General features: G+C 41.6%; 1 protein-coding gene across 1 annotated transcript in view; it reads right to left on the reverse strand.

Moving 5' to 3' along the window:
* The window catches only part of CHRDL1 (chordin like 1), a gene marked incomplete at both ends in the record, with an annotated part of 36,587 nt that extends 13,127 nt beyond the window's left edge, over positions 1–23,460 (reverse strand). The window contains 3 exons of the mRNA XM_079542124.1: positions 17,820–17,913; positions 21,452–21,564; positions 23,364–23,460. Coding sequence (XP_079398250.1) covers positions 17,820–17,913; positions 21,452–21,564; positions 23,364–23,460 — 304 coding nt within the window. The remainder of the gene's footprint in view (positions 1–17,819; positions 17,914–21,451; positions 21,565–23,363) is intronic.
* Positions 23,461–23,894: the final 434 nt, after the last annotated feature.

Below are 23,894 nucleotides of genomic sequence, written 5' to 3' on the forward strand. Positions count from 1 at the left end.
CCGCCATAGAGTGCAAATTTCTCAGCTGAGTTTTCTGGTGATACATACTGACATTATACGCTGACTGGCATTATACTGACATTCAGAGTTTTGGATAAAAGCATGTATTTTGTTACATCGGTTTCATCAGATATTAGTTATCTGGTAAATTGTAAATGTCAAATCTGCCTGTGGAACATACACATACTGCAGTATTTGAAAATCTAGTGGGTCAGCAAAGAACCTGTGGGAGAAAGGCAGAAGTTATCCATGAGGGGCCATTTAGGGCCCCAGGCCTGATATTTGATTTCTCTCAGAGTGAGCACTGAAGAGACAAATGCAGCATTATTTTGGTGCAATCAGAGATGTGTAGTGGTACCTTTCCAACATGCTACACAAAGCATTGACACTCATGCTTGGCATGAAAATGCAATGTCTGTCAGTTCAGTGGTAATGCACATTCTGGAATAGCAAGGTGCATGTTCTAATTAAGACAAATTTGAAAGTCATCAGCAAAAGATTCAAGGAACAAATTCAGCAACTGTCTTATTAGGCACAAATAGTGGAAACCACAATAAAGAGGTGCTTTTTAGGACAGACCCAGTTCTCAGAAGTTATACCACCATAATTTCTTGGAAAGCACAAGAAAGCAGAAAAAGGAATTGCCAAACCCTAGATGTCCCCTGTACCTCAGGCAACTGGAAGAGCAGTTGAACTGGGAAGAAAATTATGGGAGGAATGAAAGAACACAGATGGTTCTCGCCTGGATGTGAGGGCCTGTTCATGCAGCCTGTGCAGGGCAGTGCTGTGCCCATGTAGGATGCCTGTCCAAAGACATGGCTTGTGGTCTGCAGCTGTTTACAAAGACTCGTTATGACACATCAGAATACTGGAATGAAGAGTGTAAATTTTACTGCAGATTTACCTTGGTACATGCCACATTGCTCAGATTACTACGAAATCTCCAAGTGCCTTCAAATAGCAGCTTTTGAATAAGACAAGGAGGATAGTAAAGTTTTCTTTATATACTTCTTTTATATACTTTATATACTTCTATTTGTCCCAATATCATCAATAATTTATTTCCAATAACACTTGAACTGTTGTAGGGTTCCAGCTGGATTACAGGGTTACAGCCCTGGTACATGACAGCTGAGTCAAGAAACACAAGGCTGAGGAATCATTGCTGCTTTTCTAATTAGAAGGTGAACGGCTGAGGGAAAAATAATCGCAAAACTTTTCTTATATAGCTCATGCTTACTCTGACTTCTGCCTTAGTTTTCAACACTGTAAGGTTAGATGGTCACAAGAAATCTCCTCAACTGATTAAAAAGATGATGCTTTAGACTGCTGCAGGAGGAAAAGGACAGATGGCAATAGGATGGCTTGCTCTGGACCAGCTCAGGCCAGCAGCTCAGGATTACTGCTGTATTGTTTGCTTAATATTACAGTCTACACAGAAGATAGATATATTCCTTGGTAACAATAATTCTCTCTCTGAGACTCATCAGGTTCGGCATAGAAGGGGTGGAAAACCAGGTGAGACTATTAGAAATCTATCAGAAATGATGTGGGGTGGCCACCTGAGATCAGCAGAGGACCAGGAGAGTCACAATGCAGTTATGCAATTCAGCTGGGAATGGAGTTATTGTAGCCAGGAAGATCTTTCAGTAACAAGAATCAAGAGGCTGTATCTTAATCGTGATACAGATGCTAGTAAAGACAAGTTTTCCTGTTCAACAGAGCTACCCGTACAAGTGCTTGGCCAACAACAGTAGGTGTTTGGAGTGCGTAGTTTCGTTCATCTGGATTTCTTTTAAAGTTGATCACAGAGGTTAGGCCTGTAACAGTTAAATCATAACATACAGCCCAAAACACACGTATGCCAGACTATCTTTGGAACATGGGAAGCAATTCTACTGCTATTTGGAAGTCTTATTTGATGTAATAATTGTATGAAAAATCAGTTTCAGTGGCAGGCAGTAAGACCGTGTTTTTGGTCCTGATGCTGCACATACCTGTGCATGTGATTATCTTTGAGCACATTAAGTGAGTGGGGCTACTTGGTTGCACAGAACACGGTTTAGAAGTTTTAGATCAAGACCTCGTGATTCTTACTGCAGAAAAATACATTGTGTTATATACTGGAGAGACCATACTGACGAGTGCAGTTGATCTCCTCCAAACACAGCATCTGAAGCTGCAAGGAAGCTTTGTATCATATGCCTGTGTGTAGCTTCTGAGAGTGACTTTCAACAACTGGGGCTTGCCTTGGTTTCTTTTCCAGTGCTCTTTGAATCGTGGCTAATTAGAAGAGTTCAGACTCCCTCATATCATATTCTCCTGTAGAATGTGAAATTGTAGACATTGTATATTCTTGTAATAAGTGCCAGGTTGGAACTTTGAAAAATCATGCCATTAATGCTGATATCAGCATGCATTACTCTGTGCCTCAGTTAAGGTAGGTAAGAGCTGGGTTAGCTAACTGCAAACATGTGCCACTGCTCAGAGTCCTGTTTGTAAACCTTGTTTCTTAATCACAGCCGTTCCTGTAGCTTTATCTGGCATTTTAATGGTGCTGACTAACCTTGGTTTAATTAGCTGCCTCCATAAAGTACTGGGCAAACCATCTGTGTGAATCCTTTTAATTAACTACGTTCAGTGGTGTCATTTTTGGCATTCATAGCATGTCAGAGGAAGCAATATAAAACATAGGCTGAAGATGTTATAGCATCAATGCAAAAGGAAGTGGCTTTGTTTCTGTGGCTGCCATTTATTCTCCAAGTGCACAGACTTCAAAATAGAGGTTGACAGGCCATGCTTGCATTTCCTGTGATTTTACAGGGTTCAAGATAAGACTGTGAGTTATTAAAATGGATAGCCTGACTTATCACAGGTCTAGCATTAGGTAAAAACAAGGAGCTAAAATGTGCAGCCACGGCTGAGCACATGACTTGCTATGGATTTGAACTGACCCTGCAGGTATCTGTAAAGGTTGAGTCTGGCTGAAGGTTTCAGGGTTTACAAGCAGGCAACAGAATACAATCATGTCAAAAATTAATTTGTTTCAAAATTTTTCTATTTTAAAAAGCAATTTGATACTGTGGTGACTATGCTTGAATTCTTATACCAAGCATTCCTTTATTCCAAACCTGGGATTTTCTCCACCTTCTGCTGTCTACCTGGGCTGTTTTTCACTCGTGTGCCATACACACAGGGTAAATCCTGGCCTCAGTCAAGCCAACAGAAAGCTTGTCTTCAGGATTCAGCCTAGGTGCTTGCTGTAACTCTGCTCTCTAAGATTCCAACTGGGGAGATGGAAGCTTGTATTGGGAGGAACTGTTCATCTAGAAAAGAACAAGATTTTCTACCTGTTCAGATTTATAGTGAAGCCTGATATAAATGCTCACTCTGAACTAAATCTGCACATAGCTATAGCTTGCTTACTGTATGAAATGTTGTCCTTTTGACAAGAAGCATGAAGAAACCATATGGGAAGAAGTTTGCCATGAAGGGACACTAACTTAATGTGAAGTGCAGTGCCCATGCTTTTCTAACAGTCTGATGTAACAGATATGAATTTGATAAACCACAGAAATCTTCTGGCTCAGTGGAAGTTTTCTGGCTCAGTCACAGATTTTTCATGTAAACCTGTATCAGATAATTGGGGGTGGGGGGTGAGTTTGTATGCACAATATGCACAGACCCTGGCCAAGAATTCCAGGGGCTTCCTGGCTTCTGGAGCTTCCAGTCTCCTGGGAACAACAGAACAGTGTCAATGGATCACATGCAACTTTGGAAATGGCATCATTTACCCTTTCTGCTTACAACTGTATTTCTTCCTGGATTGTTACAAAAACTTGTTCCTGAGACGCTTTATCCTTACTTAGATATGAAGCAGAAGAGCATCAGTTATCTGCAGCTAATCCCTTGAATAGCTTAGACAAATTCCACTGGCAGTTCCTGCTCTTTGGATCAGTGGCAACATCACTGAAAATATTTCTGTGTAGGCAATGAAAAGCATGGGCAAACTAACCTTATGGGAAATGTTACCAGCAGATGACTTGCTTGAGGTGAGGAAGGGCTTCAGGATCCAGTCCTTACAACAGTCAGTGAGGCCTGCAACTTGCATCCTTCTGTACATACACATACACTTTCTAACAAACAAACTAGCTAACAAACTGGCAAAGCCAACTCAAAGTCACTGTAGTCATGGCTTGACAATCAGTGAGCTATTTATGATATGAAGTCTGATCTGCAACCAATATTAAACTGAAATGATAACCAAGTGTACTTCCTAAGAGGAGATGGTACAAATTAGACAAGAAAGGTGTGCAAGCAAAACTCTGGCTTCTGCATACCGCTTAGCAGGGTCTGACAGCACCCTGCACAGCGCTCAGTAAGGTCTGTGGGGTCTTACTGCATCTCCATGGGATACTTTCTTGTACAATATTCTGGCTGTTCTTGTTAGTACTTTGCTTAACACTCTCACTATTGCTTATTTTAGTATCAGAACATCTGGCAAAGATCATTTTTTAAAAATCCTACAGACTCTTGGCTTGCTGACTTAGAAACTATTTTTAAACTGCAACATTCAGAGTCACCTAGTGTCATTTACTGAAAAAAATGGGCTTTTAATATCAAGCAGAAATGCTAGGCACTCAGCCTGGCTTGGTTTTTGCAGTTTGTCTGTTTTATTAACCACCCTTGTAAAAACAAGCAAGTGCTAAACAATCTGAAATTAATCACGAGGTTTAATGCCTTAAGAAACTTACCATACTGGGAACTGTTCTGCACATAGTCCCTTGGTCTGTTGTAAGTGGATAGATGATAGATAATGAATTTCAATCCTGACAGGATTTTATGAAACATGTTTTTTGAATCAACATGGAGCATAAGCATGCACAGACCAAGAAAATGCAATTTGTTTTGGAGTCCTATTCACTAGACAAGAAATAGAATCCTGCTATAATTCAGGGACCACTGTTTGCAATGACATCTCTCCTGCATAATCACTTGTATTCCCATTGCCATCTCTCCTGCATAATCATTTGCATTCCCAGTGAACTTTAACACTTACTGAACAAAACTGGAGGAATTAGCTTAATTGCATCAGCTACTTCAAAGCTCTCTAGGCTGTATCCCAGTGCAGGAAGCTGACTTTGGACACCAGCTAACCAGGCACCGCACACTGTGCTTCCATACAGAAATCATCAAGTCACCCCAAATTGCAACATAACATCACGCAAAGGCATATTACTTGCCCTGACATTTAAAATTGGCATCAGAACTGCAGGATAACTATTCAGAAGCAACACAGAAAGAGCAATTATGAAGGTCCTTAATCAGAATGAAACAATTCTTGGAAGTGTGCCTATTGTGAGCACTTCTGGTGCCAAAGCGGAGCAGAACTAGAGTATAAGAGTATTTCTCACTATTTTGCTTATTGAAAAATACCTGAAACCTGACTCAGCTTAGGTCCACACACTGTCCAACACAGCGGGCAGCACTTAAGGTGACCTCAGATTTGTTTTCAGAACATTGTTTGCTTGTGTAGGAGTTGCACATACCTCTAGGTCTCCCTCAGAAAAGTTTGTTACTTTTCTGCTGTCATGGAGTCAAGGTCTGTTCCCTGTAAGAAAAACCATTCCCTAGGGTAACTTACACAAGTATCAGCAGAAAGATTCAGGGCTAATTCTAGCTTGTTAAGTCTTCATACTGGTGGTACTTTACCACAGTGCAAAAGCTGATAGAGCAGCCAGGTCAGGTTGCACTATGAAGACCAAATCCCAGGAGGGCCCAAGATGTGAAATGAAGTAGCTCAGAAAAACAGTAATGGGATCATTTATTCATGAGCTTAGAAGTGTATTTCTGCATAAAATCTTGCAGATTACAAAGTGAGTTGAAAAAAATCAGTGCAGCAATGTAGAATAAAAAGCCAGTTTGCACCAACTGTAATTCATGGTAAGAGCTGGAGGCATAAATACAGGGAGGACAGAGCTGCAGATAAGATGTTGGAAGCATTCTTTGTTACCTCTCTAGCTCTCTTCCACTTCTCCCAGAATGCAGCCTACAATTGCCAGAGGCCTCCAGGAGTGAAAAATGCAGTGTTTTCCTCTGCCAATGAAATATTTTTTTCAAAAAATGGGCCATCATTCGCAGGGGTTGTGCATCTGTCTCAGAGTGAATTTCACTTTGTGTTTGTGTGTGGAGCAAGACTTCCTGAAATTAGCCAGCCTGAGCACTGTCACTTGAGACTACAGCTCTGTCCTGGCTAGGAAGCGTGCCTCCCACCCCAACATCCAGCTCTTATCTGAAGGTGCAGCTGGGACTGGCAGCAGCAAAAGCAGTCCTTGGCTTTTTCATTTTTAATTTTTTTTTTTTTTTTAGTTTCTGGTGAAGAGCGTTAAAATTTTAGGGGTAATAATATGCCCTAAGGTTGCACCTTGCACATGGTGTATAGCATCTTTCTCACCATAGCACAGATCAGTTCATTTCTTTCAAATGGGTTCCAGTGGCGCTATGGACTGACTGCTCAAATGAAGTGCTCTTCAGTGAGTAACTCTGGAGGCTGGGACTCTAACAAACAATTCAACAAAAAAACAAATTTCAATTTAGGGACAGCAATATTGAAAAACATGGAATAGTATGCAAGCAATCATGCAGCTGTTCTAATTAGCAGTGTCCACGTGTTCAAAACTGTGTAGATGTGATTATCAGGGACAGGGCATAGTGGGCAATATTGGTGGTACATGGATGGTTGGATTAGATGACCTGAGAGGTCTTTTCCAACCTTAACGATTTTACGATTCTGTGTTTCCTCCTGCAGAATCAGAGCTCTGAAAAAGCGGTAATGAGTACTTTGACCCCTGCTGCCTTGGTATCTGTGTTCCAGTGGGTTCAGCCAAAGCGCTTCCCAGTCCTGGAAAGAAGCTAAATGCTAGTGATGTTCCAAGCCGAGGATGAAGAAACCTGCCTGCAGGCAGAAATCCTCTGTACTAGGCTCTTCCCTCTGCTATGCGATAAGCCAACGGAATATGGTTATTATACATATGAAACAGCTATTCTCTGTGAGGCACATGTTTGGAATAGAGGAATGAATATGTGTTGATAATCTGATCCTTACAAACTCAGAACAGAGCCTAAGACTTAAGTAAGTGAGGGAAGCATCCTGCAGAAAGGGATTATGCAACTTGCTAGGAGAGGGACAGTCAAACAGATTTTGACATGCTTACATTAAATAAATCTGGAACAACTATGGTGACTGGACTAACTTTAATGCCCTGTTCAATCCAAACTATTTTTTAATATATTCTTTTCAAAAAGATCCTCGTGTTTATATGAGAAAAGGGTAACACAAATAATATATGTCTGTATTTATGCAGTGCATTTCATTCACAAATAGCAGTGCTTTCGTATAACACAGAGCACTTGCCTATTTTCCTGCAGTGCCGGTAAAACTGAAGTTAAATGACAGCAGTAGGTTTGCTTTGTACACAGAGATTCAGTTAATGCTCATCTTCTGATCCATTTGTACCAGAGGAGCCTTTGCAAGAAAGCACAGAGCTGAGAATGTGGATTTTCTTATTCTACCAGCATGGTTCATTTCCCCAGAAAGGCCCTTAGTGCAGGAGACATTCCATAGTAATGTCCTGGCCACCTTAGCATGTGTGTATTGTTTAGGGCTTCTTGGTAAGAGAGAGCCAAATTCAGAGGGGATAAAGAAAGCGGAGAAGACAGGGGATCTGTGTTTGATAAGCGGCATAGAGTGTTGTGAAAGACAAGTGTCACGGTGACCTGGGATAATGCATGCTTTTTCTTTCTTCCAGACACTTGCCAAACTTCCCTTGCTATCTGTGCATACACTTGCCTAAGAAAAGCATGATACCTATCAGCATTACTTCTTCCTGATCTGCTGTTAGTGAAACTTCAGCCTGCACAACTAAACTGGCAGACTGCCATTGCAAACTGGCTGTATAAGGCTGAAAGAGCAAGTGTTCTTACCACTATCATGTCAACAAGGGTAAAGAACAAAAATACTGCAAAGCTATTCTATCACCAGAACTAAATCCCTATCCGTCATCTCATGAGAATACGGCAACTTCAGAGAGAGAAAAGCTGCCCACTGTTTCAGTGCAGGGTTACCTCCTGCGGCTCACCTAGCTATTAGGTGGCTACCGGTTCTTGGGGGATTATAGCACAGTGTAAGACAGCAAATGGATTTCCTTTCTATAAAAAATTCCTTTACTTAATTTCTTCCCTCCACTACTTTTGTTTCCACTCCACATGAATGTGTCACCTCAAGGTCTGATCTGAAGTCCATTGAACTAAGTAGATTTGGAACTTGGCCCAAACACCTACTCTGTGTGGTACAGCATAAAGGCAGTTTCCTCTTTGATCTTCTGTCTCATATTTCTAGCTTGCTCCTTAGCATTTCTAGAGAGAGGATTGTATCGCAGTCAATAACCGCATCTGTTCTCATAGAAGGCTTCATCAAAAAACTATCAGATCTAATGGAAACCTGTTGATTGACTACAGCAGACTATGGATCAGCCTTTTCCCTCAGAATGCATCACCATCAAAATTCTTATAAATCTGCGATTTAAAGAAACGCAGATGATGTGTGAAGGTCCCTTTAAAAAACAACAGTGCAGTGATATTGTTTTTAAAGCAGTGGCTGAGGCTGACAATAACTTTGGATTGGAAAGTTGTGCACTATCCCAAAACTGCAAACACAAGTTCTAAACAAAATCCATATGTGCTTCTCAGAGATGCAGGTGTCAAAGATATTAAGCCACAAAATGCTTTACATTAAAATAACTTCAAGGACTGTGTTAAGCTCTAAAAAGTCCAAGGTAATTCAGAGGTAATGGCAACAGCCAGTCTTCAGTATGGCCAGCCAGTAGAGAGTATATGAAACTCATTGCTTGAAGGAACTAGTAGCACCTTATCTAGACAGCATAAACTTTCATACAGATTCAAAGCAAAGATGTCGTTTCACTGTAAACCCTCCAAAGGCTGTTGGATGTTTTTGAACTTTCTAGGGCTAAAGTCAAGCTCTTCACATTATTTTAATATATTTTCTGCAGCTTAATTTCCTGTGTTTTCTTTTATAGTGGCATAAAGAAACTGCTCAGCAAAACTCTGAAGGAGTCATAAAACACTTTCTAGGTTGCTCCATTTTAATTCCTGGTCTAAAGCTGAACTATTATATGACTCTATCTGTCATTTTCCCAGCCAGGGAAACAAACTGAATTAAGCTTTCCTGGACTTAGAACTCTCTCTGAAGCATCTTTGAAGCTCTTGGAACTTGTCTTGGAAAAATTCTGATTCTACCCTACCCTATCATATCAGTCCAAAGAATGGAAGTTCTAGTCTGGTCATCCTTGTGTGCAGATGGGTTTTTTTTAGTGCATTTTGGATGATGATTTATAGACTTTTTTGAACTTTTAATGTTCAAAGAAATGGAATGGGAACAAGTCATAACCTCAGTCTGGCTGTGATAGCAAACATTCCTTTATGAATCCAGTAACAAAGACAAATTACCAATCAAACAAAATTATTTGAGCCCAGGTCAATATGAAAAAACTAAATGCCTCCCAAGAATGCCTATACTGTTGTATTTTCAAGTAACATTTATTTCCAAATAAGCTATTTATTTGAACTATCTGGCAGTAGCCCTCTGTTGGGACCCTGCAAAAACCAGAACATCTCACTGTTCTCTGGCACTGTTCAGGATTCTATGTGTCATTCAGATTCCAGATGTGAATATCCAAATTGTTGGTCTTTGCAGAGTAGCCATATCTAAGCCTGGAGGAACCAAATGCAGACTGGAGAAATTTGATTATTGATTGATAATATTACTTCTCCAGTTAATTATATCAGCTGCTGTACATGCTAGCATAAATATTCTGGGGCCTTCTGTGCTATGACTAATGAGAGCTTGGGTCACAGGTTATTTCTAGGCTCTTCATCATCTGAAGAATGCAGAGATGGGTAGTGAAGGCAGTGGTGGAGCTTCAGGGCCTGCAGGCAGTGTGAAAGCAGGGATCGAAGGTCTTAAGGGATCATTGCTGAATGATCCCAGCATCATTCGGATGCTGAAGTAAAAGTAAGATGGGAAGGTGGAGATGAACACTGAAAGGGAGCTGAATGTGCAGTGTTTCTTCCATGAAGTGAAGCTTGTGTCAGACATGTGACAAGGTGTGAGTAGTGGGCAGGATGCTGAGAATGTGGCCAGTCGTTCTAAAATTTGAGATGTGCCTGTAGCTCCAAAGAAATATGTTTGCCAGCTGTTATTCAAGTGCCAGTTAGTGTGAGGAAAACAGTTGTAGTAGGACTCGCTGATAAGGTGGTTATGAACTTATATGTCCTATATACACATCTGTTGCAGAAAAATTAGATGTTATTCTGTGGATAAATAATTGGGACAAGCATGGATAATGCTTTTAAATGGTCAAAATTTTCATGAGTCTAACTTCTCATAGTACCTGTCAGAGAATTTGGCTGCTTCCATAACTGTGGACAATGTAGAATGGGTAAAGAATAAAACCAGAAGGACTTCCAAGCAGTGCAGTTGTTTGATTAACAATGATAATTACCTTGAGTTTCCCTACTCTTTTATTCTCACAGTAGTTCTGCATAGAACTCTTCTCCGCACACTAAGTTTTCTTTTTCCTCACATTTTTAGCACTGCGTTTTGTATGGGGACGCTGCCAAGGACTTTCAGCTGTACATGTGGTACACTACTCCATCACTGATAGACTGGACTTTGTAGATGACACTTAGGTTAGATGTCTGAACCTCACCAATGCTAATGATTGATGAATATAGCTGAGCTAAGTGAAGGCTCTGTGAAGGGGAACCCAATTTTTATACTGTTGTACTTCCAGTGCCTGATGTACTGATGCTTATGCTGTCTTTGATTTTTTTCATCTGAACATTCCTCCCAAGATTTAGTAATTCTCAAGCAATTACTTCTACAGAAATTCTCCACAATTCCTGAATCCCTGCTGCACTGGGAGTCCATCATGCATCAAGCACTGTGCTCCCACCTCCTGTGTGAAATGGACTAAGGATTCAGTATCAAAATCTCTTATAGGCATCACAAGTGATGGACTTGATAAGATTTCTCTACAATTTCTTTCACAAAATGACAACTATTGATGCTCTGTTGGATTTTTTTTCATCTCACAGTTGACTCTCTGGGTGGTCTGCAAGGTGTTTTTACTTGTTATTGTCTCAAAAGACAGCAGCTATCCACTTTCAACAACTACAGTATTTGCTGCTATCAGGTTGAAATTTCATTAAGAATCATTAAAGAATGAAATGTTATCTGCATATCACTCTTCTCTTGAGAATCTCCCTGTCGCCTTCCCCCTTAATGCTTTTACTACTGCATAGAGGAAAGGAGGTCACAGGCTCAGAGACTCCTTACATCACTGCATGACCAATGGTCTCAAATCCCTTTACAGAATCATATGGAAAGCAGACTGTTCTGGAAGAACAGTTCCTGAATAAATTCTGCCCAAAGACTTAGAGGGACAGGTTAACATAACAGAAAAGGGTTTCTGTGATTGAAACCTGTCAGAGAAGAGAACCTTGAAGATCTTCTGTGGTAGGGCAGAGATTGGTTTGGGCAGCAGAGAGTTTCACAAGTCACACATGAAGTCTAGATCATCTCCAAATTCTCAAAAAGTGCGCAGGTATTTGAACCATGCATACTGGTTCAGGCAAAATTTGTCGAAGGATGATACGCAGTTTGGCAAGTTACTCAAATATTTTTGATCCTGAGTATTGCTGTAATAGTCTGTTTGAGTTTCCAACTAATTTCAGATGATACAGCATCATCAATAGACATACATTTCATGTGGGAGGTAACAACTGTTTACTAGCAGCATGTAAAGCTATCTGATAGTGAGAGACCACCTGGACATATTTTAAATTACTATTTTTACATGGACTCTTATTTCCTACTGAGACCCATATATTCGAGGCAAATAAAACTTTTTGTGGCATCAGTGAGATCTGGGCTGAGTTTCTCACTTAGTTGTATGAGAAGGCTAGATGGTAGCAACAAGAGTCGTGTAGAAAAAAGGAGCTGGGCATAACATTCCAGAGTGCTCCAGCTGCCCGCATTGAAGATTTGGGTTGTAACACAGTGCAAGATGCACTGTATTATACACATGGTTGTTTGGTTACATATATAATCTATATCAGGTCAAAAGGTGCAGTATGTACGCAGGGTGTTGCAGGACTGAGTCTTTAAGAATATCGGTGCTACAGAATGCAATGTATCAGTTACCTGGAGGGTAACTGGAAGCTACTGGAAGGAACTGAGTGAAGGCAGCACTGAGCTCATTGCAGCCTTATTTTTCTGCTTCTTGAGTGAATTTTGCACTGCTGTGAGTTCTGTGCTGTCCCACCTAGGCTGCCTCCAGGGGCTCGAATAGCAAGGTCAGAGATAATGGCTGTTATAAAGTCATGCTGCTGTTACCATGCAGACAAAGCCTCATCCACTGCTGGTGATGTTCTAATACCACTACAGTAAGATCCCCAATTTGGTTTGCCTTTGTAGTTAGTCAACTCTTTGTAGGTGCCACCTGGCATTTTGTAATTTCAGTGTCTAGAGAACAACAACAAGTACATCAGAAAAGTGGTTTGAATTTGATACAGAAAAATCATAGTACCCAAGGAGCTCAAACACAAATGTGTTACTAATTATGAGCATTCCTGGAAGCCTGTGTGTTTAGTCAGGACAGCAAGCTCAAAAAATACTCGAGCCAGATGGGCTGATTCATACCTCAGTGTCCTGCCTTATCTGCTGAGAAATCAAACCAGCAAGTGGAATATAGAAACCCTTTCTAAATCCTGCAGCATGTATTTTTACTTCTGATGTCAGCATTCTCCATGTTGTATTTACATCTTCCAGAGTGTTTTTCAAATCTAAACCTAGACTGTAAATCTCTGAGTCACAATTGTTCCATACAGAGGTGATACAACTTCCAATAAACGTTCCATTTGCAAAAGCACTGTCCACAGTAGTGACAGAAGACAGCTGCAACTGAACGCTTTCAGAAGCTGCATGTGAAGTTTATTTTCATGGCAGAGGGCAGCAGGTGTGAAATCCTCTCTAGCTCCAGAGCTGATCCAGCCCTAAGAATGACAGTGAATTATCTCCCTGAGTCTAAATCACCTCTCTCCTGATGTGCCAGGAGCAATCCTGAGGTAGAAGGAAAGAATTCAAGCTGTTGCTTGATCAGATGTATGATTTTAAAACCACCTGCGTGGATCACTCTTGAGCTCAGCTCAGCACCCTGACTGTGGGTTGTCAGAAAGTGTACCTGAGCAGGTGATATGCTTCTGGGCCTCACTAATGTGTAAGAGGAGTCTCAATGAATGCAGAGCTAGTTGTTCTAGTGCCAAGGTGTGATAATAAAAATCCAGTTCAGATAGTAAAAGAAAATATTTTTCAGAGCTGCAGAAGGATAGAAGACACAGAGTCTGGATTTTGGCAGTGCTAGTAAGCATAAATTGAAAAAATACCAAAAAGTTAGCAATGAATCTGTGGTAGAGGCTGGTAGGGTAAACCTCTGGTGAAAAGTAGAAGATGCTTCATAATATATGTCTGACCACTCCTTAAGATTCATGGTGGCTGGTGCCAGGGAGACAGGATACAAACACTGCATCTCTTTGTGTTAGCAAGTCCAGTGTCACTATGGATGCAGGAGACATGAATTCCAAGGGGAGAGCGGTGCCAACTTTTCTCAAAGGAATCCCTTCAGCAGCTCCTCTGCGTAGGTGCTTAAGAAGGTCAGTTTCCAATGAAAGTTGCTGCCTCCTGGCATTACCTCTGCTTGATTAAATAAGGAGGCAGTTATTTGTGCAGTTGCACTCTACAAGGCCAGCAGAAAGCAAGGAGTGACTGTGACTAGCACTACTCATTTCTGAAATGCAGCTTGAGGAACTGAGGGGAAACACAGGTGACACAACGTAATGAGTATTTAGGAGGGCAATTCAGATGAAAGGCTACTGGACAGTGCTGAGGCACCTTCTGTTATAAAATAACTGGGGAACCAGACAAGTAAAACTCTTACATAGCAAGGGATGCTGCACAAAAGGCATCGTGTGCTGGACACTCAGAAATGGAAAGCTGGCATAAGATGTGCAGGAATGCTTGAAATATCTATACAGATCAGGCATGAACATTTACGAAGACAGAGCATCCAAATATGAAACACGTAATCACTGCAGAAAGCAGAATACAAACAATCCCTAAAATCACAAGAGATTCCTGGTCATCTTCTGCTTAACACATTGGTGCAGATTTATCTACATTACAGATTCCATTAGAAAAAAAATAAAGTTTACTGGCACTCCTATTTTGTAATGAGCCACTGCCAGCTGGCAGTTCAGCAGCCCGTCACATGTAGCACATAGACTATAGCTTGAATCTAAGCATGAAGATAGTGGGTCAGAATTCAGGAAAGTCTCATCCTTATAATTTTCTGGATTTATTAATTTAAACAGATATATTACCAAATTGTAGCTCAAGTCTGTGAAGAGCAAGAATTTGATTGGAAAGATTTGAGAGTTTACAGGGCCCCTTACTTACAAGATTATTGAAGAATGTTTTAAAATCTTGATTGGTATCAGGTTTGCAGCTCCACAAACAGAAAAAAAGACAAACAGTTCACTGCCAAAGAGCAACTGAAGCAAAAACAGTCAATCCAGAATCATTTATGTTTCAGTACTAAATACTGTACAGAGATATGCAAAAACTCAACCAGCAGTTGCTGCCCAAAACACTAATTGCATAGCAAGAGTGGGATTTCTGATATTTAGCTGTGCAAAAAGTAAGCATCTAGCATACCCTAGTTGCCTGTGCTTCCCTCCATAATCAGTGGAGGCAACAATCAGACAGGCATCTCCAGGGATAAATTCTTCTTCTGGATAACAGGATGAATCACCCTCAGGGGACATTGTGTTTCCAACAGCTATAAAGGGTATCTAGATGATTCCCTTGCCAACTGGAGGCTGGATTAGTTGGAAAAACAGACGGAGCTTTTGGGCAAGCCAGTTCTGCTTTTGATCTGCAAACAGAAGCGTTGTTCATGTTCCTAGCATCTTACTATTTTACCTAACTGCACTAGTTGGGCAAATGAAATGTATTATCTTACAGCCTTTTTTTCCTATGTATTAGACCATCATCACTATAATCAACTAGATGCTGAAATTTTTTATCTAGAGTTGAACAGGATGAAACTCTCCCCAGAACATAAGAGGAGCGAAAATACTCAAAGAATGTGCAATAATTATCTCAACCCAAAATGATAATATTACATCCTGAACAAACGGTGACTGCCAGCTTGCCTGAGTAACAGTCAGCCTGCCCATAGCAAGTCCAAGTGCAACCAGTGTCCCAGTAAGTCAGTATGATGAAGTCTAGCTGCAGCTAAGTTCATTCAAATCTCTTGGGGGGCCTCCGAGCTGCTCCTGAGACTTAGCTGCCCTACTCAGCTGCCAATGATAAGAGCAGTACAGCAGGAGAAACAGACTGCAGGTATCAGGCTCACTGCTGGTGTACATCAGTGGCTCAGAAGGTCACTGTTGAAAGGCCTGTTGTGAGTCTGGCCTTGTGATCAGAAAGCTATTAAGGTACAGTGATCTCATTATGATGTATGTCTAACTGTTTCCTCTGTAAATGTGATTAGGTTGCTTTCCACAACTATACAGAGGAACAACTATACAGAATATGTCTGGGAAGACATACTGCTTGGGATTTAAATGTAAAGGAAACAGAACATGAGGAAATGTTTTGAGGGAAGCAGTTCTGTGCTGATGAGCAGGAATTAATCATGTTAGTTTAGGAAGCTGCTGCATCTCTTGAACGAATAACTGGCATTTAAAGGCACAGGCTGCTGCAGTGTGTGTTAACACCAGCCTTGTGTGCTGACAGCTGTTACTGCCTCACAGTGTATGCACTCTTGGCACTCTGTGACAAAGGCGAGAATAAATGACAGGAAGGACAGGAGTGATTTCCCTGACCTTTATACAGTGATGGTGTAGATCTCTGTGTTCAAAGCTGCATTCGGATTCTGTTTACAGTCCACAGAAAGATAGCAGCACTTCCAGGATAGAGTTCATCCACCCGTTTTAGATTTCTGTCATGGCATCAGAGGAGCTTCCTCACCACTGTTTAAAATACAATTCTAGATACTTAGGTCAGATATTGATACATACATGGCTCTGAAAGCAATGTCTCCTATTTATTTCCATGGAAAATACGACAGATACAAAGAGCACAATAACACTATTTGATAGAGCAAATTCTTAGCTACAAAACACTACCTTTCAATGTAATCACCACCACTAGCTATGCATGTTCACCAGTGATGAACAAGAGCCTGCATGCTGTTCTCATACTAATCTGCACCAGTGGAAGCGCCCTACTCTCACTGTCACCACTGCTGAAATGCACCACCCACCCCTCACTGTGCTCACACCCACTGTTTGGTCTCCAGAAACATTCAGCAAGCATCAGTGAATGGCAGTGGGTGCCATGTTTTCCGCATGAAGGAATTCAATGACAAACCTCTGCTTTATCCTCACTTCCACGTCAGAAACCATTCTGTCAGGCTGCCCTTCTGCTGCCATCTGTCACACGGCAGCAAAATGTAATGGGATATTGGCAGGAAAGTTCAGCCTCTGCTGCTGTACCACCACCATCTGCCTCTGACGTGGCAGGCCAACATAATAAAACAGGAGGCCTTACTTTTGGAGCAGCCCTCGTATATCCGATAGACAGATGTGTATGACTGTTGTGACAAATGAATGCTATCAGAACTTTACTCATGGGTGCCATTTGCTCTCCAGTAAGTGTGACCAATACACTGCAATCCCTGCGAACACAACCTGACTTGTGCACTCCTCTCCCTCCACCACTGCAAGCTGCCCCTGCACCCAGATTTTGGTCGGAGAACAGCTGTTTTCCTCAGACAATGAAACTCACTCTGGAGAAAGTCAAATAAAACCCCTTTCTGTGATGCTGCATGAATGCTTTCTTATAAGAAATGAGGGGTGCCACTACGACAGACGTTTAGGGAAAAGCTCCAGCCAAATCTACCAGCCATTAGGCCATGTCGGGAATGCTGTAACAGCCTCATGAAAGATCCTGCCTAGTTTCTTTCATACAGTGGCTCTTAATAATGAGCTTATAATAAGTGTACAGTCTGGAGGAATTTACTATACAGTACCCAATTGGATTTATGTAGTCATAAACTTCCACAGCACTGCTTCTATGATTTACAACAGTCCCTACTAATGAAGCTATGCCTGGACATGAGATGTGGAACACAAATTTTACCAGGCTGGCTGTACAGTGATACTACACAAATGCATGTGCATTAGTGTGTGTTGACACAGCAATTTGTAATTGTTTATTAAGAGAGAACCATTGCAAATAACCAGGTCTTATGAAAAGCGCCAAAAGCACAAACTTAGGAAATGTGTGGGATGGGGTTTTATTGTGAGAGAGTTTACATATAACAGAAGGAGTGGGGAGCAGATAGTCCCTAGACCTTATCAATGAAAATCCTGCTACTTTCTGCCTCAGCTGTAGGGGACTGGGCTTGATGGCTTACCTGATTCCCAAACCTTTCTCCTAAAAAGAACCCAGCACAGAAGATAACTTGCTGTAGGATAAGCTTCTCGTGATCTAAACGGATATAGAAGGATGCGTACTTCACAGAAGTTTTCCAGCACAGACATGTCGTGTTGCTGCTACTGAGCACGTTAAATAGCTATTTCAGAAAGGACTGCATGTCATTAACATAAATTACCTGGGCATCGCGGGCAGCACAGCTGTGGTACGTGCACAGGGGAAGGACAGTGTAGGCTTGGACATCTTATTCTGCTGCACAGTACATTTCCATTCTGCAGGTGGAACATAACACAATACTTTAATGAAATGGGCTACCTTAGAAATCTGTTATCTATTCCACATTTGGCTATTTTAAAAACAAATGCCATTTTACAGCATTCTGGCTTATGTCACACCACTGTAAGCCCAGACTACTTCAGCTGCCTATGAATTTATGCTGGGGGTCAGACTGTAGCAGAAACACATACAAACCTTAAAATCAGAAGAACTGCCTAAAAATGGATTGCAACAACCTTCACTTCTGTTTTCTTTTGAGCAGATTGCACTTAGGAATTGCATTTCCAAAACTAAGACAAGATAATGAATGGTAGGTCTCTGAGATATCCCCTACTGAGGGTTAGTTCAAGACCACAGGAGACAATAGTGTCTGTAATTTTTCCTGAAAACTGTGGAGAGTCTTTTGTTTTCATTTTATGGGTTCCCCCGTAGACAAAGAGCACCAGTTGGTAAGTAGCCATTTTTCTAAGAAATATGAGCAAGTCTTGGGAATACTGTTCATTATTCATGTCATTAACATAATATTTTATTTGACCACATCTAAGTTTGATTTATAATTAAAACACAGGGAATTTTCCTTCTCCAGTATCTGTGACCAGAAAAGACTATCCATTTCAGATTCCCATTTCCCATCTATAATTCATCTTCCTAATTTAGCTCTGAGTTGCTCTTGTTTATAGCAAAAAGAATCTTTCAGTATGAACACTGATACTATACTGTGACAATGCTACAACTATGTAGGTTGACGTGGTGTTGGGAATAAACCCATTTCATTTTCATGTGCCTTGTGGAGCACTGAAATGTTCCCAGTGGAGGTGCAGACTTCCTTAGCTTTAGTATGTGTAGACATTTCTGCCCACTTGCAGGATGAGGGCTACCCTTGCCCAGCAGACCATCATCCGAGAGCCTGTCCTGCGAAGAAAGGCCGGCTCCGTCTGCTGGTTGGCTCACACTGCTTTCCTGACCTGTGCCGTGGCATCCCTGCCTTTTTATTTCCTGGTTCTGTAAAATCTCCTAGAGGAACGTTTACTTCTGTGCATGTTCAGCTGTGATAAAAATTCTGCAGACTTTTACTGACCTTACATTTAGATTCACAGGGACATTTGGGAGTCCAAGCCCCATAGATTGCTATGGGACTTCAGCTGCTGCACACCTTTGTGAGACAGGGCCACGAAAGAATTTCTGTGTCAGGCACACAGAGTAACAGCTCTCTTTCCGAGCTGCAAAGGGCTGGGAAAGGGTTGACTGTGGACAGCATTCACTTCAGCCCCCTAAGGCATGCAGCTCCCCTGATCTGGGAAGAGGGGCAGTTGGTGGTACTTGTGAAAGAAAGGAGGAGCAGAGTAAAAACACTGAATTATGTTTAGATTTTTTTTTTGTTTGAGTACATAAATTGTAACTTGTTAAAATACAATACTGTGCACACACAACCAGGAATGCCTTTTTTTTTTTTTTTCTTTTTAAATCCCAGGCTCAATAACTTGGCCTCTGTTTAGCTAGTTAATGTGTCTTACTTTTTTCTTAAGCATGCACACTTCAGGTGTGTATTGGCTGGCTGGCTGGATTAACTGTTGTTCAGAGATACAACACTGATCTGTCTCTGTTTCCTGGCTGGTGTTACTTGATCTGTGTGGAGATCATACAGATCTTAGAGTTTGAGGCCACAAATGAAATGTTGCTCATCCTGGCTATGTAGACCTCTGGAGATTTTGTTGCATTTCTCTGAAGTGTGAAGGAGTAGGTTGTTGCTCCAGATTCTGTCCATATACATACTTTGCCTAATTGATTTTCTGCCTGGGAATCATAGTTGAGTGCCACTCAGGTTTCTTTTATTTGCTGTGTACAATGTAGTCTCATTCTTTTATGCTGTAATACTGGGTTTAGGGTCTGTGCTTATGTTATGTCATAAGATGTTTCCTAATGCTTTACGTAGCTTTAACTGAGTCAAAATTACGAACTGCTGAGAGTTCTGTGATGATCTGGAGATCTATAGAGGTCAGTGTTCTGATGGCAGTTCTGCTGGCTGGGACAAAGCCCAGAAGAATGGCTGGATGCTGCAGTTGTCTGGAGTCTTCCTCCCATGCATTAAGAGTTGTATCCCAGAGATCCTTCAGCATCCTCACTGCTGAAATAGGCTCTAGTAATATCTTGCACCCTCACAGTACAACAAAAGTAAAGCAGAGAGAACAAGCAAGCAGAGTACAGGACCACTTGATAAGCTGTATGTACTGATCATTACCACAAGAAGTTTTCTTCTTTACTTCCCTTGTTGCCCTGTACTGTCACTCTGGTCTTCTATGGACATGTGAGAAGGGAAGAGGTAAAGCACATCCCAATTTGTTGGAGCCTGAAAGGGCATGGGTCATCAAAGTAATGCTGTTCTCTAGAGGAGCCCTCCATGTACTTCCTCGTCTCTCCAGACTAACATCTACCTAAAAACCACTAAGCAGTGACTTCTACACAGATCTCTAGGGCTTCCAGGGAACTTCAACCCCACCCAAGGCGCAGCCTTCCAGCAATTCAGTGTTCTACCACACACTGACTCCAAGGGAGTTTCCAGCTTTGCGTGTAGAACAGCAAAAGTGAGCAGGAACTCCTTTTTGCTGTAACCAGGGATTTTTATTCATAGTACATTGCTTTTGCTCTTACAGATGCACTCTGCTGCACAGATGTGAGATGCAGCCAAGCTTGTGGGACTACTGTTTGTGCATCTCTGCACAAAATTGTAGTAGCAGATCCCCCAGAGCAAATGCTGCACAGGAGCCCAGTATCTTACACTTGCAAGGGAGGAAAATAGCCAAGAAAAATGTATTCCACATTAAATACAGCAGACAAAACTCAGCATCTGGAGTGTCTCATGTGTTACTCATTATGAAGTACTCCAAGGGATGTATTCTGCTCCTTCTTCTGTCCCTCCCCAGCACTGTACGATATACTCAGAGGGTGTATGACAGCTGCACTCTAGTGCCAAACACCAGCTGATGGTAAAACCAAGGGCCCGTGCTTTCATCTCCCAGGCAGTTCTCTCTCCTCCCTGTGCCGCATTCTCATTTTTCATTCTTCTTTATCCTAGAGTTCTACAAATATTATTACCATGTTATTTCTTCAACACTTTAAGGCAGGAGGTACCCTGACTATGGAAATGCACTTTGGAAGATGTGGGCACTGTACGTAAATCAGAACACAACGAAATGTGGGTTCAGTATAACCCTCTGTATTGATGGAAGCACAAGTATTATATGTCATTAATGGGCCCAGTTATTCATGGTGTAACATTCAGCATTGACAAAGCTTGTGGCTTCTTAATAAGCTTTTGTGGCTGCCCTATACAAGTATTTTTGCCAGCACTGGCCTTCTCAGTTAATGTTTTCCCTTCACAAGGATGTTTCCCTTCACTGCCTCTATTTCCCACAGCATGATCACTGCCCCTAGCAAAAACAGGCCTGGGCTCTGTCAAATTGTAGATACGACACAGAGGATTCCAGTCAATTCAGCAAAGCAGGAGTTGTAGGATCAGTAACTCAGTGGTCCTACCTCTGAGCAGAGACAATTAACACAGTAAACAAGTCCGTAGGGTTCTAGGTAAGGATGCCATCTTTCTCCTACACGGTACTTCTTGTCTTGAAACACACAGTATGTATCTGAATCTGCAAAACAGAGAATGATTGAAAGAGCTCCGAATTAAAGATCCCACTCCATAGATAAGAACTTTTTACAGGTGCAATACCTATAAACTATCTTTGTGGACAATACAGAACATTTTGTAAAGAATTATTTTTTATTCTTTCCCTGGACAATGACACTTAGAAGTTGAATGCTCTTAATTTGGCCATTGTTTCTTATCCCTCAAAATAAAATAAATGAAATGGCCTTCCATCATTCCCAAACTATAACTCCTGAAATAGCTGAAAGTGTGGTTCGTACAGGGTGGGTTTATTCTCACACCTACTAAGGCATAGGCTCACATCCCACTTAGGTAACAGAACTGAAGTGCTTGATTGCTCAGGCAGGTTGATACTAAATCTCATCATCACAAAACCATAGCAACTGGCTGCACGTAGAAAAATCTGAGGTTGTACAGTAGAGATTTGTAAATAAGGGGACTTATAGAAGGAATATGAATGCACTGCATTTACACTGTATGTTCAGTATCTCCATATTTTAAAAGCCCGATAAAAAGAAGCTTGTCCTCATATTTCAAAACAAGTGGTGCTGTCTTACACATGCAATAGCTTCCAAAGTAGTCATTAAATACTCATCATCTTGCAGGTAGCTTTGCAGATATCCATCTGCCTCTCAGCAATTACTTCCCTGTCCTCCCTGTCACATTACAGTCGCATATTAAAAAGTCAAATCTCTTAAATAAGAGGATGCAGTTCTCTGTATTTTTACTGATGTCCAAATTCAGTTTAATTCATTTGCCATCAAACACAATCCAAGAGATAACCTAAGCAGGAACATTCTTTACATGTGCTGGGCTAAGAGAAGGTAACAAGAGGTAGGGATTACCAGTAGCAACTGGGAGGTAAGCTACTAAAGAAGCATGACAAATGAAATGCAGGACCCGGGAGCGGCTGGCTGAAGCGGAGGCTGGCCATTTCTCACCCCACACTTCTCTTGAACAAGGATCCCTGCACACTGCTTTGTCTCTAAGTTCAGCCCTTTTGCAATGAAATCTTTTTTTTTTAATCTACATTCTTAAAAGCAGGAGCTGCTGACACTGAGGCCCAAATGTGAACAGCTTTTCAAGGGCAAGGGACTTAGTGCTTTGTAAGGCCAAAGCTCAGCTGGGGCAGATGGGCAGAGCAGCGCACGGCTGCAGGCCGCGGCTCCCACACGCTCACTGGGACGGCTGCTCCCCCCAGCCACGTTTCCTGAAGTGTGCTAACATCTCCCGCAGATGACAGGCTGTGTAGAAATACTCCTTTGTTTTGTTTGTATTCTTTTCAGTGCTTCTCATCAAGTTTTTGACTGTGCTTAGGCTCTTAATTTTCTCAAAAGATGTATCTAATCCAGTTCGTATGAGATTGTTTTTGGAACAGAACAGAACAGTCCTGGACAAGATTTACACTAACTGAAAAGCTCAGCACAATGGCCTTACACAGGGGACAAAATCCAGATAATCTGTCAGATGTTTACAGAGGTCACTAAAATAGAATTAAGCACTCTCTCAATTCGGGGTATGTGAAATAAAACAGATTCTCCAACCGATGTGTTATGGTCTGTATAAACCTGTATGGCTTTAGGAAAATGTGCCCCAAACATGGCTGTGACCTGATTTGACTAAATGTAGGATTAGGAGGAGGAAGAACAGCACGAAGCTTTGAATGCAGCTCCACAGTTCAGGACATTCTTGCTTAGAAGTCTTTTCTGAACCGCGTTTGTCAAATGGAAGGAAAATGTCAGGTCAGGGGAAATGCGAAAGCTTTGTCAGAAGTGTACTTACGTTTTCCTTGTTCTAGTTTACCTCCGTCTATGAGCAGGAGACAGAGCACACCAAAAAAGATAAAATGAAAATCCTCCAATCTCCACTTTCTTCTCATCTTTATCAACAAAAGGGAGAGAAAGAGTCTCCAAGGTAGAGAATGTTTGAGCTGTTGGAAAGAAGAGATGAATTAAACTCAAATCCAGCAATACACCTACATTCTCTGACATGCTTTCAGCCAGCACCCAGAGATCCTAAGCTGCCCAAAGCAAAAAATCTGTTGGTACCAGAGATCTTCATTTTGTGGAAACACCTTTGGCTTCGAATCATTTCATTTTTGGAAAAGAGACCACGCTCCCATTCATGAAAGCTGAAAAGTGGGTACCACATCTCATTAAGTCTCGTTTGAGCAGAATGCCTTCATCGTTAGATTCCCCTTGGACACAGCTGGTACCTTGGCTCTGCAGCGTGGAAATCCATGTGTAGGGAGAAGTGCTGGCCAGGCTGCAGGCAACAAGAGTCCTCCTCATGCAATCTAACAGGCTCCCCCAA

The sequence above is a fragment of the Tetrao urogallus genome, assembly GCF_951394365.1.
Source record: "Tetrao urogallus genome assembly, chromosome: 13".
Taxonomy (NCBI): domain Eukaryota; kingdom Metazoa; phylum Chordata; class Aves; order Galliformes; family Phasianidae; genus Tetrao; species Tetrao urogallus.